Raw genomic sequence first — 18763 nt, 5'->3', positions numbered from 1 at the left:
AGACCCTAAGTTCTCACCCAAAAACTACGATACTCAGAATAATGGATCCACTTTAGAAAATGTTGGTCTTAACTCCTTGTTGTGACCCAGTTTTCCCCTCTGTGAAACGGGGATAATAACGAGTGCTGTGGAGGTCAGCTAACAATTGTTTGGAACAAGCTTTGAAATCTCAGGATGAAAGAGGCTACAGCAGAGAAAAGTATTCATTATGTTTATTATTTCTATCAAAGAAGCACCTAGACATGCCAATCAGGATCAGGGACCCATTATGCTGGACACTGTACAAACAAAAGTCCATGCCCCAAAGAGCTCACACTCCACCTGAGGCTCATGTCATTTCATCATTGTGCAGTCACAGGTATCAGCCCACTGCTGCTTGTGCCAATTAGGGTGACCAGATGTCCTGATTTTATAGGGACAGTCCCGATTTTGGGGTCTTTTTCTTATATAGGCTCCTATTACTCCCCACCCCATGTCCCGATTTTTCACACTTGCTGTCTGATCACCCTAGTGCCAATCTGTAGCCAGCTAAGATTTTAAAACAGGAGGGACTAGCCAACTCCTGTGTTAGCAATGGGACCTGCCCTCAGGGCAGGAGAGGACTGGAAGGTAAATATTCTGGCTTATTCAGACGATGCACTCCAGTCCTTTGAGGCACTTTGCACACATTGGATTGCTTTCATGTCTCTTTATTTATGGGGTACCGCATAACATTTGGGGTCTCTGGCTAATTTACCAGATTCTCTGAAGGAGCCAGGGTGCCCTCCTTCATACAGAGCAGCAAGGATGGGCATTGGGGTGGCATGAAATGAGCTGTAGGGTTTGGTGGCTCAGGGATTTAAGCAATGGCAGTACATGGGGGTAGAGAAGGCAGCATTTGGGGGATTGTAGCCAGGGTGGGTTTCATGGGGATTAAGCTAATTCTGGTAGTTCAGCAACAGACAGAGGAAACAGAGAGAGTGAGTTGGGAATTGCACAAATACCACCCCATGCCAGTCAATGGGGGGGGGGGGGAGAAAAGGACTCAGAAGCCCAGAAGCATCTCCTAAGACTCAGAAATACATAAAAAAGCACTGTGAAAATGAACACTGAATTGCCACAGTGCCCCAATGCCTGGTGAACGAACCTCGACATGCCGCACCGTCCCCAAGCCCTGCCGTGCCCAGGAATTCACCCCCAGCTCCCATGATGCATGATAAATGTGCCCCTGAGACGAGGCAGTTCCTGCCGCCAAATCACCCCTCAATCCCTTGCTATCATGGGGGCTTGCACCTAGAATCCCCACCATGCTTTGTGGGTGCTCTTCCTGACTAGCTCCTTCAGGACATGCCAACAGCAGCCCACCACCCATGTCCACCAGAGAGATGCTAAGAAGAACCAAAACAGCTAACTTTTGCAATTCCCCACCTTTGTTCAGACAGGCAGGGGCTGGGAGCCCTTTGAATCACTGGGCTGAGCTGGGCCTCTCCTACCTCCCGCTTCTGGAGAGCTGGAGAAATCTCCCCTCTCCTCCTGGCCCAGGGACCCCTTTGGAATCTTGCGTTGCCACTTCCCTCTCCCCCAGTTCACAGCATTCTAGCCCCACCTACATGCCACTTCTGATTGGCCAGGGTGAAGAATGCCGCTCCTGGATTGGCTTTCTCCAGCTGTCTGTCCCGGGCTTGGCAGGACCCACCCAGGCGCTGAACAGAACTTTGCCATTTGCACAGGAGGACAAAGATATCTCGGGCGCCGGAGCGAGCAGAAGACAACAGACCAGGTAAGGCCAGGCTGCAATTGTAGTATATTGTAGCCTTGGCTATACTTGGTAAGTTTGCATGTAAAATGCCAGGCTAACAGCAACCAGGAGGGAGATCAGGCAGCTCTCTTCAAGGGAAGATCACACTGTCGCCTGCCCCTACAATCTCTGCTCTGGGAGTCGCTGCTGCTGCTTTGGAGGGGAGGACCTGGAGATTTGGGGCCTGTCGGATTTGCCCTGCCCCTAGTGTAGTTATTTACACCAGTAGTGCAATGTGGGTGTGAAACGCGACCAAGTCAGAATGTCTGTCTTTTGCACTAGTGTAAAAACTACACCAACTGCAGGGGAAAGGAAGAATCGGGCCCCTGCTTTTGACCGTTTATCCCTGGTCTCTCCAAGACCATCTCCAAACTGAGAGGGCAGCAAGGCTGAAAAGTACCCAGTTAAGGCTACCCTTTTCTCATCCCTTCCCTGTGTGTCTGTGTGTGTGAGAGAGACTTTTTAAGACCTGTGGGGAGACCAGCGCTAACAAGACCTGCAATCACACACACAGACACCAATTACTTTGCTTTATGTGTATTCTTTTTGATCCCTATGGTCTGTGCATTTTTTTTTCCTTCCTACCCTGTAAGCTCTTCACAGGCAGACACATCTTCCTATGTCTGTAGAGTGCCCACTATATTTTGGATGCAACCATAATAGAAATTAGAAGAAGAGGCATGTGCTTTGCAGAAGCCCACTACTGGTAGTGAAGATGCTCCTGGAAGTTCAATTAATTCTTTGTATGATTGATTAATGCTGCAGTTCTTGAACTGTGGCCCATGGGCCACTAGCAGCCTGCAGAAGAAAACATTTTGAGAACCAAGTAATGGGGAACTGGGAGGCAATCCATGGGAGGGTTGATCTCTTATGAAGTGGGGCTATAGGCAAATAACTGACTTATTGAGTTCTGTTTACCTCTAATGTTAACACAGACTTTGTGGCTATCCAAGGGAGGTCAGCAATCCAATGACTAAGAGAAACTGATGAGTTAAACCTTAGGGTCTCTCTCCAGTTTCCAGGACCTTGAGACCTGCCTGTAACTTTTCTATAGTGGTGACCATCTGTCAGAGGCATGATAAAGACATTCAGTATTTCTGCAGTAGGATAATAGCAGGACCCGAAAAATGGTGGTAGCTATATATGCCTAGAGTTGGTGCTTTACGCACAACCTTCCAAGGGAAGAAAAAGCAACTAATAACACAAGGCTCTGCTAGAAACCTTACAGGGAATCCAACTATACTAATTATTAAACACTGACAACATGCTCTGTGCTGCACAAGATACAAATAGAGTCCCTGACCTAAAAGATTTCAGAGTAAACAAGATAGACAGTAGAATGAGAAGCCCAGAGCACAGTCTGACTCTCAACTCAACCCATACGGGTAGTTTATCTGAGGCCCCCTGGGGAGCCGTGAGCTGGTTTCAGGGGGTCCAAATTAAACCAGAAAGCAGGGCTGGCGTTAGAGTCACTGGAGCCCAGGGAAGAACGCCAAAGCCTGAGCCCCACTGCCTAGGGCCAAAGTTGAAGCCCGAACCCTGCCGCATGGGGATGAAGCCAACTTAGCTTTGCGGAGCCCCCTGTAGCGTGGAGCCTTGGACAGTTGCCCAGCTTGCTATCCCCTAATGCTGGCCCTGGCTTGTAATCTACTGGATATGCAGAAAAACACTTTTTGTGGCACAGGTGGGCCATGGAGTTTTTATAGCGGGGGGGTGAAGGGGGAGCTCAGAAAGGAAAAGGTTGAGAACCCCTGGTTTACATCATGCACAGCCTCACACCATGTTACCAAACTCCTTGGACCAACGTTTTCAAAGGCAGCCAGTGACATTTATGTTTTGTGGGTGCATCAGTCTTGGGGGGCCTCTTGGGTCTGATTGTGAGAAAAGCTGTGGAGCCCCCATCTCCCACCAATTCTGAAACTTAGGGCCCAAGGTGTCTCAAGTTGGGAATCACTGGCCACCCCGGAAAATGTTGGTCCTCTTCTTCTGATCACAACGCACTTAACAACCAGCTTCCCCAGGTGTAAAGTGCTGTCCGCGCCGCGTTCCGGAAAGGGAGTCTGAGGCACAGTGTTGCTTAGTCGCCCAGCAAGTCAGTGGTAGAACTGGGATGGGAACCCAGGACACCTGACCGAATCAGGTGCTTTAACCACAAGACCACACACCCATTCACATTCTTTCTAGTGTTCCTTCCTCCCATCCAAACTATTAACGCTAGCTGCCTCTCGTAAAAGAGTCATTAGCTATCCAGGTTTCAGAGGAGCAGCCATGTTAGTCTGTATCCGCAAAAAGAAAAGGAGGACTTGGGGCACCTTAGAGACTAACAAATTTATTTGAGCATAAGCTTTCGTGAGCTACAGCTCACTTCATCGGATGCATGCAGTGGAAAATACAGTGGGGAGATTTATATACATAGAGAACATGAAACAATGGGTGTTACCATACACACTGTAACGAGAGTGATCACTTAAGGTGAGGTTTCAGAGTAGCGGCCGTGTTAGTCTGTATTCGCAAAAAGAATAGGAGGACTTGTGGCACCTTAGAGACTAACCAATTTATTTGAGCATAAGCTTTTGTGAGCTACATCCGATGAACTGAGCTGTAGCTCACGAAAGCTCATGCTCAAATAAATTTGTTAGTCTCTAAGGTGCCACAAGTACTCCTTTCCTGTTAGCTATCCAGTCTGCCTAGTTTCATAGTTCCTATTGATCAATCAGTCCTTGCCTGTTGGAGGAGAGAGGCTGGACTTCACAGATTACTTGAATGTGGGAAGCAGATTTCCAGCCGGATGAGATCCCAGGTTCCTATTTGCATAAGAATGTAGCAAATAAAGCTGACTTAACCAACAGCAAATATGAGCAGAGCCTGTTTCCACATGTAGGTGAAAACTACTTTGCACTCAAGCCATCTCCTGGCTCACACAAGCAATTCCCAGCCAGGCGGATAAAGCAATGGTCCGTACCTTGATAAGCAGAACCTCCTGTGCTCTTGAGCAAACATCCAGCAATGTCTAGAATGTGCTGAACTGGGAAAGCATGCTGGGGTATTTCACAAGGGCAGTCTGGTCTGTCTGAAAGAGGCCCTCCTCCAGCTAGGATCAAACACTTTTTTTGCAACAGTAAGTCATTTCAAAGGGGTGCACCGGCTGCTGGTCTCCGCAGCCAGATGGGAGTTTCAATCACTGAGCACTATTGAGCTAGACAAGCAAAAAAAAAAAAAAAAAAAAAGTCTTGAGATACCAGTGGCCTGATCTTTTTCCCTCCCTAGTGGTGCTAAGCACCTGCAACATCCACCGATATCAATGAGAGTGTGTGGCTACTCAGCACCTCTGAAAAACCAGGCCGCAGGATTACAAGGGCCTGCCGCAGATACTGAAAAACCAGGCCACAGATGCTGGCACCGTAGCAAGGCCTGGTCCCACCTACGCAGGCACGTCAAACCATGTTTTAACACCCTCATGCCCTAAGCACTGTGTCACTCGCGCATTGAAAACTGTACCAAAACCAGGCCTGTAGTGTCTAGTTTAACATCAGCAGAGATCCTTTAGCTCCGAAGGAGCTGATCCTGATTTCCACCAGCGAGAGTGAGCGGAAACTCAGGCCCTGGGTTTTTCTCAGGCGGCCCAAGGAGTGAGGTGTTCTGTCCTGGCTTGTTGACACGCTAATTAGGAGACAATCTTACGGTGCAAGATTTTACCCCTAGACTAACCCGGACTCCAAGGCCAGTGAGATATAGTGCAAAAACAAAGTGCGTTTTCAGACTGGAAATGACAACTGCGGGCAGGAGCTGCCCTACATGGTGTTGCATCATATGTGTGGGGGGGTGGGGTCCCTTTGACAAATGCTGCAGGCTGACTCAGCCTAGCCTTTAACAACAAACCAGTCTCCTGAAAGTGTAAGAGGAACAACCAGTGGTTGCTAGCACGTCCTGTGAACAGCCAGTTGATTCTGGATACTGGGCCTCCACCACTCCCAGGCCCTGCCTATGTTAGGGAAACTTTCTACAAATTTCCCAGGCTGCCTAACACTGAGGTTTGTCTTCACAGCAACGTTAGCCCGGGCCCTCATGCAGATGTTGCCCCTAACCCCACTCCCGTCCACACACAATCTTCTAATCCGAGTGGGGTGTTATTTTCAACGCAGGCAAGCTGGCCTGCCTGGGTGGTGGTGGGTTACAGCCTGGGTGCTGCTTTCCCTAGGGCTGGTGACTAGCCACTTTGCAGTGAGGATGCGGGATAAACCACATGAGTGCCGACCGTCCTCCGGCACCTTCCCACTATTCCCCTCCGCCGTGTGCCCAGAAGGATAGTCAAGTTCTCCCACAATTCACTGGGAAAGCATCCTAGAGCGGCTCAGCTCAGTGGGGCACAAAGACCCATGCACACGGGGCAGCACAGCGCCAGGGAGGAGGACACAGGAACGGGGCTGGGCTTTGCTGGGATAGTGCCAATCACCAGGGCCAGCTCAGCAGTGCAGGCAGACCCTGATGCCATTTCCCCAGGGTAGGTGTTGTTTAGATTAGGGGGCCCACTAGGCACTGTCACATTCAGGCACCCTCTTGTGCAAGGTGCTGTACCCACATAAACGGAAAGCCCCACAGGGCTTACCAAGCAGCGCTGGCTGGGGCGGGTGGAGACAGCTCGCCAGACGCTGCCACCAGTGTTAACACTCTTATTATTTGTATGGCAGTGGGGCCGACCCAGGCCCAGTTCAGGATCAAGGCCCCGATCGTGTCAGGTGTTGTATGTACACAAAACACAGTCTGTAGCCCAGTGACCTCACCATGCCATGTAACTTGGCTCAGAGCCGGTCTAACTATGTGTGTTAGACTTAAATACCACAGCCCAGGGGCATGCACCGGGGGGGAGTGGGCAAGCAGGGGCACAGGCCCCCCCAATCAGCGGGGGCACAGAACTCCTCTGACCCCGGGGCTGCTGGAGAAGGTGGGGAGAGCCAGCTCCTCCAGCCACGGTGGGGGCAGGGAGGCAGCTTCTCCAGCCACAGGGGGCACAGAAAGTACCCCTCCAAAAGCAGCCAAATCATTATTCCTGTGCCTGCCGCTGCCACAGCCCCCGTCCCCCCAACAGCCCAGTCCACAAGCTCCAGGGTCCCAGTTCAGGGCAGCACTTAAGCACACTTGAGTCACCTTGACTTCAGTGAGACTTAAGGATGAGTCTAATTTGACAAAGTGCCCTTAAGTACTCTCCTGAACTGGGGCCTTGGTGCTCTAACAGTTGGTTACACACTGCTGCAATGGTTGCCATAAAACATCAACCAATAACAAGCATGTAGCTGGCTGGTAAGGACTGCTGATAGTGATATTGTGTATCTTCTTCAGTCTCCCCTAGCTGTGTGCATAGCTAGCCTAGCCGAACACATGCTGTCTTCAAGGATTCCCTTGTCCTTCTTTCCTCAGCTTCTTCCTACTGCTTACATCCAGTGGTGCACCTTGCCCTGAATTTGATTGTAAGCTCTTCGGGGCAGGGACCATCTGTCTACCCTGTAGGGTAGGTGCTACTGCAACAGAAGAACACATCACGCCCCCCCCCCGGCCCCCCCTCCCCACAAAATTCTAAGACTTCCAAAGTTGCTATTGCTGGTGGAGCTGAACAGTGATGGGAAATGTGAAAAAGAATCCCGAGTGTAGGCAGCGCTGCAGCGAGAGAGACTCCAAGATCAGAGGCCTTGCAGAGGACTGTGTTGAATGAGCCTTGACACAAAGATGGCCGTCACCGTCACTAGTTCATAAAATTGTTGATGGTGGAAGTGCCTGCCACTGTGTCAGCATCTCTGTTCGGCGATTGGCCCTTGTGTCTCTCTCTCATGGGAATTAAGGTTTTGCCAGGGTGCTCTGAGATGCTACATCCTGTTGGGAAATAGACCGAGACATGGGGAAACCCATCTTAACATCAGAATTAGTGGGGGAAATCTGAGCTTTTTCAAAGCTGTTGTTAAGCAAGTTCAGTTGTCTTAAAAATATAACTTCAAATACCATTGTCATAATGTGACAATGAGCTAACCAGGGTTCCAAAATTAGAACTCTGAAAACCTGCCTTCCCCACTCATTCCATGGCTACAATGGAATTTCTCTCTTGCAACAGTCACTGTCAAGATGGCATATTGGATTGTTAACTCTCGTCTTTACAGTTAGGCTTGGAAGGATTCTATTTTTATCAGCAAATGTCAATAAACGTCAATTCCACCGTACACACCCAAACCCATGAAAACATATTTCCATCAAGGCTGATCACAATTTACAGATTGGCAAAATAAGAAAAATGCCACTTGAGAATGTCTGAGTTTGATTTAAGGCTACTGACTTTGTATAGCTTGACATGTGATGTTGCCAGTGTGCGTTTGAACGGTTATAAGGCTTTAACTTTTTGAAGCTCAGGGTCTGCTGTCATTAAATAATTATTGTCTGAACCCCCCTAATTTCCCACAACTGTGAAAATTTAAATTGGTAAAAATAAAAAAGGCTTAAAAATAAAAATCTATATTATCCATCAAAATTCTAAAAAAAAATATATACCTCTAATTCTGGCAAGCTTAATTATAGTAAGATGAGAGACAACATGCTGTGACACAAGCCATCATCTTCTGCAGGGTGCAAGCTTTTATTCAGGTTTCAGAGTAGCAGCCGTGTTAGTCTGTATCCGCAAAAAGAACAGGAGGACTTGTGTTGTTAGTCTCTAAGGTGCCACAATTAGCTTTTATTCAAGCATCCTAGACTTTATAGCTGCAGAGAGGACATTCAGAACATGCGGCTGATGCCTGAGTGTCTCTGTCTTCTAGACAGATATAGCAGGCCTAATATGAGTAAGAACTGCGCCAGTTCGTCTCACTGGGGCGCTAACTCTGATGTCTAAGAAATTAATGTATCCACGCAATTTCAGTGCTGCTTATTTTAGTAGGAACATCCAGCTGACTTGGGATGGTGGAAGGAGGCTGGGTAGATTGATATTGCTTCCCTCCTACATGCACATTCTGATCCCTGGTAAATATTCACATTAACACATGAAATCTCTATGACTAGATGGAGCTATTAGAATATCTTCACATTCTTCTTGTAAGGAATAGGAAGAGGAGCTCTGAAGTTCCTAAGATGTGGTGGACAATAATCCAAGTGCATGTGGCATTATACTGTCCACCAGCTGTTACTGGTAATATCAGAAGGCTAACTCATAATGTTGTAACTGTTCTTTTTCTCTCCTTTCAGTTGCATCCAACTTCACAATGGCATCTGAAAACAAGACCACGAATACTGGCCCTCCAAAGGCTGAAGAAGAGCAGCAAGCGGTAGGTAAATCACGGGAAGCTATTATTATAAAGTGTAATCCTCAATTCACCTGCCAACAGGTGCTTCAGCGCGCTAACTTATGCCAGCATCCCAACATCCAGGCAAGAGAGGAGTCCAGCCACACAGAGTGCTTTGAGGCTCTAGTTTAATATGGAGAATGCAGTTTCCTCTTGCTCGGGAGAGGGCTGTAACTTCATGTGTGGGGGGGAGTTCCATAAGGCTGAAATTTGGGAGAACGATCTGCCATGGGTTCCAGTGCTAAATCCAGGGAGGGTGATGTTTAATCAATATGTGACTGACAAGAAGCATGGTCCTGAGTTCTAATCCCCGCTCTGTCACTGACTCCTGGTGTGGCCCTGAGAATCATAGAATATTAGGGTTGGAAGAGACCTCAGGAGGTCATCTAGTCCAACACCCTGCTCAAAGCAGGACCAACACCAACTAAATCATCCCAGCCAGGGCTTTGTCAAGCCGGGCCTTAAAAACCTCTAAGGATGGAGATTCTACCACCACCCTAGGTAACCCATTCCAGTGCTTCACCACCCTCCTAGTGAAATAGTGTTTCCTAATATCCAACCTAGACCTCCTCCACTGCAACTTGAGACCATTGCTTCTTGTTCTGTCATCTGCCACCACTGAGAACAGCCGAGCTCCATCCTCTTTCGAACCCCCCTTCAGGTAGTTGAAGGCTGCTATCAAATCCACCCTCATTCTTCTCTTCTGCAGACTAAATAAGCTCAGTTCCCTCAGCCTCTGCTCGTAAGTCACGTGCCCCAGCCCCGTAATCATTTTTGTTGCCCTCCGCTGGATTCTCTCCAATTTGTCCACATCCCTTCTGTAGTGGGGGGACCAAAACTGGATGCAGTACTCTAGGTGTGGCCTCACCAGTGCCGAATAGAGGGGAATAATCACTTCCCTCGATCTGCTGGCAACGCTCCTACTAATACAGCCCAATATGCCATTGGCCTTCTTGGCAACAAAGGCACACTGCTGACTCATATCCAGGTCCCTTCACCTCTCTGTCACTGCACTTGAGCAGAAAGAGGAAAGAGTGGTTTCCATAAAGAGCCTCTCTGGGAATATGCATAGCTCAGACTACAGTTTATATTCACCCACCAGCGACAGGATCTGCCGCTAATGTCACTTCTTCTTTCCCTTGCTCAGAACATAGTGAACAGGGTGGCCAGCTTGCCCTTTGTCAGCTCTGCCTACAACGTGGTCTCCTCTGCTTACAGCTACACCAAGGGGACGCATCCATATGTCAGCAACATCTGCAACGTGGCAGAGATCGTGGCTGCCATGGCAGTGGGCAGCGCAGTTGGTGGCATGCAGCCAATTCTCAGCCACCTGGAACCTCAGAGTGAGTAAACACCAAGACAGGTGATTCCTACCTTGTGCGGAGGTGTGAGAACCCTCATGGGACATCTCAGACTACACTGCGTGGCAGCAGAGCAAGAGGGCTCAGGACACAGACCAGCAGGGAAGACTTGTTTAACAGGAGAGCAGCATTAGATAGCTTTCTCATTCTCCCATCCCAGCACTTTAGTCCCATGGCGTGAACGCCCCAGCTGCTGAGAGTATTAGCGATGTGGTTACAGTCTGTTTGTGATGCCCAATATGGGGCATGAAAAGAAAAAACAGCTTCGGGTTTAACACCTTCCTACTGTAAATGCTCCTAAACTAGCATCTGAGTTATTTCCAAGTCATACAGGGATATTATAAAGAATAGCCAACAAAGATTTGTGAAGAACAAATCATGCCAAGGCAACCTTATTTCCTTCTTTGATGGGGTTACTGGCCTAGTGGATGGGGAGAAGCTGTAGGACTGATATATTGTGATTTTTAGTAAGGCTTTTGACACAATCCCACATGACGTTCTCGTAAGCAAAGTAGGGAACTGTGGACTAGATGAAATTATTACAAGGTGGGTGCAGAACTTGTTGAAAGATCATACTCAAAGAGTAGTTATCAATGGTCAAACTGGGAGGGCGTATCTAGTGGTCAGTCCTGGGTCCCGTACTATTCAATATTGTCATTAATGATGTGGAGAATGGAAATTATGCTTATAACATTTGTGGATGACACCAAGCTGGGAGGGGTTGCAAGCAATTTGGAGGACAGGAGTAGAATTTAAAACCACCGTGACAAATTTGAGAATTGCTCTGAAATCAACAAGATGAAATTCAATAAAGACAAGTGCAAAGTACTACACTTAAGAAGGAAATTCAAATGCAAAACTACAAAATGAGGGATAACAGGCTAGGCAGTAGCACTGCTGAAAAGGATCTGAGGATCACAAATTGATCACAAATTGAATGTGGATCACAAATTGAATGTGAATTGACATTGTGATGCAGTTGCAAAAATGTCTAATATTGTTCTGGGGTGTATTAATAGGAGTGTCATATGTTAGACACGGGAAGTAATTGTCCTGCTGTACCCCGCACTGGTGTAGCCTCAGGTGGATATTGTGTCCAATTCTGAGAGTCACACTTTAGGAAAGATGTGGACAAATTGGAGAGAATCCAGAGGGGAGCAAAAAAAAAGTGATAAAAGGCTTAGAAAACCTGACCTCTGAGGAAAGGTTAACAAAACTGCCATGTTTAGTCTTGAGAAAAGAAGACGGAGGGGGAACATAATCAGTCTTCTGTTATACAGAGGATGTTGATCAATTGTTCTCCACGTCCACTGAAGGCAGGACAAGAAGTCATGTGTTTAATCTGTAGCAAGGGAGAATTAGGTTAGATATTAGGAAAAACTTTTGAACTATACGAGTAGGTAAGCTCTGGAACAGGCTCCCAAAGGAGGTTGTGAAATCCCCGTCACTGGAGGTTTTAAGAACAGGTTGGACAAACCCCTGTCAGGGTTGGTCAAGGTTTACTTGGTCCTGCCTCAGCGCAGGGGACGAGACTTGATGACCTCTCGAGGTCCCTTCCAGCCCTACATTTCTATGATTCTATCTTTTCTCACAGCTGTATTTCCCATCCACCTTAGCTAACTCTTTCCAGCAATTGCTGGGCTTGCTTGGCACAGACCCAAGGAACCAACAGTTCCTCCATTTAACTTCTTTGCTTAACCAAAGCACTGCTGACTCCTTCACCCTGCTGCCCCATGTATTCAGCCAGATCCTGAGCCCAGTGAAATTAATGGAAGATTTTGCCATTGACTCCAGTGAGACTGGAATCTAGCCCTTTACAGCCACTCTGTTCTCTAACCTGCTTGACATGTTTGCCCTCCAGATCTTGGGAAGCCGTGTATTTCACCCAGGGGAGTACTGGAGCCTGGTATTAAATGGGAGTCCGTGCTGCCTACTGCTCACTATTCCATTCTTGGGCAAGAGGGGCTGTTTAGTCTTTTTTGCCCCATAGCTTGAGGCTTTCTTCCTACCCTCCAACCTTCTGGTGGAGGACCAAACAGGATTCCTTCCTCCCAGTTAATATGGCTCCCAAGTGGCTGCAACTGAGTAATAAAGATACCCCCTCTGATGGAGAAGTGTGCTACTTCCTGCCATTACAGGGAGTCGGGTTCCCAAAGGGCATGACCGCAAGGCTGCTTGAATCAGGCCGGCTGTGTTGCCTTTGTGCTGGTTCCCTCTGCCTAGCCTTGCCACTGCGAGCAGGAGTCAAACTGTAACAGATTCAGAGAACTAAGTCTGTGCATCTCCCGCTCTTTAGTCAGATCGGTAAACGAGTACGCCTGCAAGGGACTGGACAAACTGGAGGAGAGCCTGCCCTTCCTTCACCAACCAACGGAGAAGGTATCCAGCATCCTCCCCCAGGAGGGGAAGTTACAACTTGCTCGAGGGCCAATGCTATGGAGAGGGAGGCATAGGCCTGCCCTAGGGAAACAGATGGGTTGCAGCGCTTAGTCAAGAGGGAGCGACGGCGCAATGTGAACCCTGACTGAAGAGACATTTGCTTTGCAGATGTTTGGGCTAGAAAAGGAGCTGCCCGCTGACAGAGAGGCTAAGGGCCAGATCCTTGGCAGATGTAAGTGGTGCTGATGTCATGGAGCTACACCAATTCATGCTGCCTGTTGGCCCTACAGCGGTGGGAACTAATGGATGACATTACCGAGCCATGCCACTATTTATCTAGAGAAGGGCCATTTGGGAAGGAAGGGGTATCTGATGTCTCCCCACTGGAAAAAAACAACCTCAGTCTTTGAGTGAGTGTAATATAATCTTTCCTCTGGCTCTCCCCTCTAGGTCATTTCAGACACCAAGCAGATGGTGTCTACTAAAGTGATGAGTGCTGTGGATGCTGCCTATGGCGCAAAAGATGTGGTGGCCAGCAGCGTGGCCGGAGCTGTAGATGTAACCAAAGATGTTGTCCAGGACAGCGTTGAGCTGACCAAATCAGTGGTGTCCTCCACCGTCAATACTGCCAAGGAAGCTGCCTATGGTGCCAAGGACATTGTGACCAACAGGGTCACCGAAGCAGTGGACCTGACCAGAGGGACTGTCCAGGACAGCGTTGAGCTGACCAAATCAGTGGTGTCTTCCACCGTCAATACTGCCAAGGAAGCTGCCTGTGGTGCGAAGGACATTGTGACCAACAGAGTGACCGAAGCAGTGGACCTGACCAGAGGGACTGTCCAGGACAGCGTTGAGCTGACCAAATCAGTGGTGTCCTCCACCGTCAATACTGCCAAGGAAGCTGCTTGTGGTGCAAAGGACATTGTGACCAGCAAAGTGAATACAGTTGTAGGGCGGAGCAGAGAGGCTGTCCAGGACGGCGTGGAGATGACCAGTTCCGTGCTGACCAACAGCCTGAATAAAGCCAAGGCAGCGGGCCAGCTGGTAGCAAGTGGAGTGGATGCTGTTCTGGAGAAATCAGAGGTGCTGGTGGATCATTACCTCCCCATGACAAATGAGGAACTGGGTGAGAAAGTGCTTAGACATTCTACAGCAGTGGTTCTCAACCAAGGGTACACGTACCCCTAGGGGTGCACAGAGGTCTTCCAGGGGGTTCATCAACTCATCTAGCTATTTGCCTAGTTTTACAATAGGCTACATAAAAAGCATTGGCGAAGTCAGCATAAACTAAAATTTCATACAGACAATGACTTGTTTATACCGCTCTATGTACTATACGTTGAAATGTAAATACAAGATTTATATTCAGATTGATTTATTTTATAACTATATGGTAAAAATGAGAAAGTCAGCCATTTTTCAGTACTAGTGTGATGTGACACTTGTATTTTTATGTCTGATTTTGTCAGCAAGTCGTTTTTAAGTGAAGTGAAACTTGGGGGTACACGAGACAAATCAGACTCCTAAAAGGGGTACAGTAGTCTGGACAGGTTGAGAGCCACTACTGCATAGCATGTGCTAGCAATAGAAAATGCAGTCCCCGCTCCTCCATCCAAGCTCAGACACTATTGCTTCTGCTAGATGGCAGAGGCCTTCTCCTGTCTTGGACAGGTAAGTTGCGTTAGACTTGTCACCCCAATGACTTTCTCTCAACATTAGGAGCTGGCATGCGACACAGGGAAGAGGTTCCGACGTTCGCTAACTACTGTTTTGTCTTAGTTGCCTTGAAACTGGTGGGTAAAAGCAGGTGAGCTCTGTGGGGAAAGAAAAATCAGTTCATTCTTCATCCCTTCAGACAGCTGCTGTCCTCTCAAACCTTGTGTCTGAGCTCTCATAATAACCATTAGTTCTTTCTTCAGTTGATCTTGAAGTGCTTTATAAAGGCGGTCAGTATCATTATCCCCATTTTACAGTTAGGGAAACAGTGGCACAGAGACCAGGAGTGGGGCAGTTAGTGTGTCGACGACCTTGTGCAATGGGCCCAAAAGGACCATCGCTGGGGGCGGGCATTCCTGCTGATAACTTGACCCTTATACGATTGTTCCCTTCAGTTGAACTTGCCATAGCCGTCGAGGGCTTCAACATGGCCTCCGTGGAAGAGCAGAAACAGCGGCAGAGTTACTTCGTGCGCCTGGGTTCCCTCTCAAACAAAGTCCGCCACCGAGCCTACCAGCACTCCCTGAACAAGCTGCAGCTTGTCAAGCAAAACACCCAGGATACTCTTTCCCAACTCCAGCTGGCAATAAACCTAGTAAGAACACCCCCTTTCCCACCCTGGGGATGCAAAGCATTCCACCGCAGTGCTAAATCGCTCTGTTCCCAGGCTGCCCTCTGAGTCTCACATCTACCTACGCTCCCATCTCTGCTTGATGTGCAGCAGCTTCCTTGGTGTGGTACTGCCTGTTTCCTGTTCTCGGACCCCACTGTGTAAGAGGGACTTGGGCATTGCAGAGCTTCTTGCTGGTCACAGGTATCTGCAATGATCATTCTTGTCTCCCTGCCAGATCGAATACATAAAACAGAGCGTTGGTCAGAAGCTTCAGGATAGCCTGGAGAAGCTTCAACAGCTGGGGATGGAGTGGAGCCGGACCCAGCCGAGAGAAAACCCAGCTAAAGATGCTTCCCAGCCAGAGGTATCTCTAGTGGGAAGTACTTACATGGATGGATGGTGCACTAAATGCTGGTTTCACATTGTATGTCTTACCCACTACTCTCCTCTCAGCAGGTCGAGTCTCATACTCTAGCCATGGTGAGTATCATCACCCAGCAGCTGCACCCTGCCTACGTGAATCTGGTATCCAGCATCCAAGGCCTCCCCAGCAGCATCCAGGAAATGGTGCAGCAGGCCGTTAACAACATGCAGCAGCTCCACACTTCCTTTTCCAGAGCGGATTCCTTCCAGGACCTCTCCAGCAGCTCCCTGACGCAGAGCCGGGAGAAAGTGATAAAGACCCAGGAGTCTCTGGATGCTCTACTGGAGTATGTCGCACACAACACTCCCCTCAACTGGCTCGTGGGCCCCTTCACTCCGTCAGTCAGAGTGACCCAAGAAGCAGCAGAGGAGCCGAAAGAAATTATGACAGAGATGATATCACCTGCACGGCAAGAGGTGGCTTCGGCACAGAAGAAGGTGGCTGAGGTCCTCAAGGCACCAGAGAAGGAGATGGCTGTGGCACTGAAGGAGGAGGAGAAGATACCTAAAGCATCAAAGGAGGCAATGAAAGCACTGAAGAAGGCAGTAGAGGAGTTGACCAGGGCATCAGAGAAGATGGTGGCTGAAAAAAAAAAGGAAGATCCTTGAAATGTTCCAGCTATTGCAGCCAGCTTCCTTGGAAAGAACAGAACTTCCCTGTAGGTTTTAGTCACTCCTATACCTGCCAGACCCATCAAAGGGAGAGTGATTGCCTCTCTGCACCTACCCCTGACACACTATCCCATGCTCAGAGCTAACATACAGTCAGCTCATCTAGCTGTATCTTGCAGGAAACTCACTAACCAAAGTGGCTTGACTGTCTGCACCTACCGCTCTTGCCTTATTTCTGAAGAACACTGTACTGAGGTGGGGGAGGGGGAATTCTCCGTGTTGGCTGTAAGAGCTGCACATCTGTGGCAGTCCCTGTGTGGATTGCTACGCCTCACTGAGGACAGATGTAGAGGAGAGCAGCAGTCTTGCAAAAAGTCAAGCATCAAAACTAAATGCATCCAAACTGTGGACAGCTTAACACAACAAAATGATGCCCTTAACTTTTGATACTGTTTCCTCCTGTTACTTGTTATAGCTGTCCATCATATACACTAGAATATACTCCCTTTTTTCTGATTGTTCTGCTCCCTGCAGGGCTGAGACCATCCAAGCAGGACAGTCGGCAGCAGCTGTGGATGTCTCCAAACCTTTCTTTTGCACAGGAATAGTATCAAGGGGGGGGTGTTTTTTTTTTTTTTTTTAAGTGCCAGTGTTCAATGGGACTTGTGTTCACAACTTATTCAGTACTTTTAAAAATCCCACTCAAAAAACTAACTCTGTGCATATCAGATACACCCCAGGTCCCAAGCACTCTGCAGCCACTGAAAACAATGGCTAACGGCATCTTTTCCAGGAGTTGCTCAGGTGGATCCAACATTGCCATTGTGGTGGGATTGAGCTATAAAGTGGGAAGGATTGGTGCTGGTGTGTCTTGGTGATCAACTCCTAGTGACTCCTTTACTGCTGATGCTTATTCCAATAGTCCCTCCAGAAACAAAGTGCTGAGCTTGAATTTATGGAGAAATGGCAACATGGTCTTTAAAATAAATCTCAATTGCTTTCAAACCACGAGAACCATTTGCAGTATGTGTGTGTGTCTCTCTCTCTCGGCATATTTAAATCTGAAGGTGAAGCACTTCTGATTAGAAAAACAGAGAGCAACCCAGAGCATCCTCTTCTCACCCTAGCAAGAGTCCGGAGGAGCTCTGCTTTTAGTTCTTTCGAAGGAATCAAGCCATCTTCTCTAGGTAATGCTGAATTTACTTTTGGTCTTTCACGACCGGTTCCTTCCTGAACTCTTTCCCAAAAGCTGCCCCAGGCACATCTCAAACTCTACCTCCAACTTCTAGTGAAAGCATCCTCTACTCCACTGCTCCTGTGTGTTTTGCCCTGGCCACTCTGCACAGGGGACCCTTACGGTCAGTTCCAGCTCCGCCCATGACATTAACATTGTCACCTTAATCTCTTAGCCCTAGTTCCCATGCCTGTCAGCTGCAAACCACACCACCATGTATTTCTTACTCTAACGATGCACCTCAGTCCCTTCAATTCTCTGCTTGTGGCACATAATAGCTTAGTCCCCTGAGGGCTGCACTATTTTGGGCTAATTCTGGTTGTTGGGCTTGGTGTGCAGGTGCTGGTTGGGGGTTGATGGACTGGGAGATATGGGTCAGTAATTTGAAGGTCCCTTCTAGCCTTAAACTCTACGACTAATGTCTTAAAGACTGAAGTCCACCTCTTGATTAAATATATATACAGTCGAACCTCAGAGTTATGAACACCAGAGTTACCACAAACTCTCATTTGGAACCAGAAGTACGCACTCAGGCAGCAGAGACACCAAAAAAAGCAAATGCAGGACAGTGCCATGTTAAATGTAAACTACTAAAAAAAATTAAGGGAACGTTTAAAAAAAGATTTGAAAAGGTAAGGAAACTGTTTCTGTGCTCGTTACCTTTAAGTTAAGATGGTTAAAAGCAGCGGTTTTTTTTGTCTGCATCGCCGCGTTTCAAAGCTGTATTAAGTCAAGGTTCAGTTGTCAACTTTTGAAAGAACCACCCTAATGTTTTGTTCCGAGTTAGGTACAACCTCCATTCCCCCAGGGGTTCCTGACTCTGGGGTTCCACTGTACCCACACATCCTGTTTGGAACGGGCGAGGCCCACCATCTCCTGCAGGGTACCTGGTGCCCTGGCCGCAGGGAGCCCTCAGGGTAGCAGCCTGATGAAGGGGAGAAAGGGAGCGAAGCAGGTTCTGTGGCCCCCAGCGAACTGGGAGCCTTGTCCCAGGAAAAGAGCAGGCTGCAGGTTACCTTAACCCTTCTCTGCGCTTGGCACGGAAACCGCCACAATTGCTGCCCGACCCTCAGCTTGCCAGAGACAAACCTGGCGCCCCGGGAGAAGGTGAGAGTTACTCGTGGCAAGCGCGCCCCCTGCCTTTGGCTGGCGGGAACAGTGGGGCCTCACCTTGGACTCGAAGGCGCATCACTCCAGCCCTCTGGCTGGTGCGGGGAGGAGAAGGGGGATCCCCCATCGGAGCGCATGAGCCCCCTTCCCCGAGGCTGCACGTGGAAGGGCTCTGGATTGAATTCCCTTGAGCAGCCCTGGCCTGCTTAGGAGGGGGGCATG

At 48.6% G+C, this 18763-nt stretch overlaps 2 protein-coding genes across 10 annotated transcripts in view; one reads left to right on the top strand and one right to left on the bottom strand.

Moving 5' to 3' along the window:
* The window catches only part of UHRF1 (ubiquitin like with PHD and ring finger domains 1), a 76639-nt gene that overhangs the window by 40595 nt on the left and 17281 nt on the right, over nucleotides 1–18763 (bottom strand). Inside the window, exon 1 of one of the 4 annotated variants that reach the window (XM_073324082.1) lies at nucleotides 4740–4972. The exons of the other annotated variants lie outside the window; for them this stretch is intronic. The gene's annotated coding sequence lies outside the window, so the exon portion shown is untranslated. Of the gene's footprint in view, nucleotides 1–4739; nucleotides 4973–18763 lie in introns of those variants that run through there. 4 annotated transcript variants of the gene reach the window in all.
* LOC140903193 (perilipin-3-like) lies at nucleotides 1655–17206 on the top strand. 6 transcript variants are annotated; one of them, XM_073324090.1, is made up of 8 exons: nucleotides 1655–1759; nucleotides 8996–9075; nucleotides 10241–10436; nucleotides 12751–12833; nucleotides 13284–13959; nucleotides 14945–15144; nucleotides 15398–15526; nucleotides 15616–17206. In XM_073324090.1, exons 2-8 carry the CDS (start codon nucleotides 9013–9015, stop codon nucleotides 16192–16194), a joined length of 1926 nt encoding a protein of 641 aa, XP_073180191.1. In that variant the 5' UTR covers nucleotides 1655–1759; nucleotides 8996–9012; the 3' UTR covers nucleotides 16195–17206. The 6 variants fall into 6 exon arrangements, with proteins under 6 accessions (XP_073180191.1, XP_073180190.1, XP_073180192.1 ...); XM_073324089.1 differs by lacking the exon at nucleotides 1655–1759 and having other exon boundaries at nucleotides 8861–9075; nucleotides 10312–10436; XM_073324091.1 differs by lacking the exon at nucleotides 1655–1759 and having other exon boundaries at nucleotides 8943–9075.

Source organism: Lepidochelys kempii, chromosome 25 (assembly GCF_965140265.1).
Source record: "Lepidochelys kempii isolate rLepKem1 chromosome 25, rLepKem1.hap2, whole genome shotgun sequence".
Classification (NCBI taxonomy): domain Eukaryota; kingdom Metazoa; phylum Chordata; order Testudines; family Cheloniidae; genus Lepidochelys; species Lepidochelys kempii.
Note: the sequence above shows the minus strand (reverse complement) of the source record. Positions and strands in the feature narration are given on the sequence as shown.

Bases quoted from the DNA above. Each gene is read 5' to 3' on its own strand.
- LOC140903193 (XM_073324089.1), top strand. From the start codon at position 8,882: ATGTGGTGGACAATAATCCAAGTGCATGTGGCATTATACTGTCCACCA. The intron at 9,076-10,311 runs GTAGGTAAATCA...CTCTGCTTACAG, and splicing joins CTGAAGAAGAGCAGCAAGCG to CTACACCAAGGGGACGCATC. The intron at 12,834-13,283 runs GTATCCAGCATC...TCTCCCCTCTAG, and splicing joins TTCACCAACCAACGGAGAAG to GTCATTTCAGACACCAAGCA.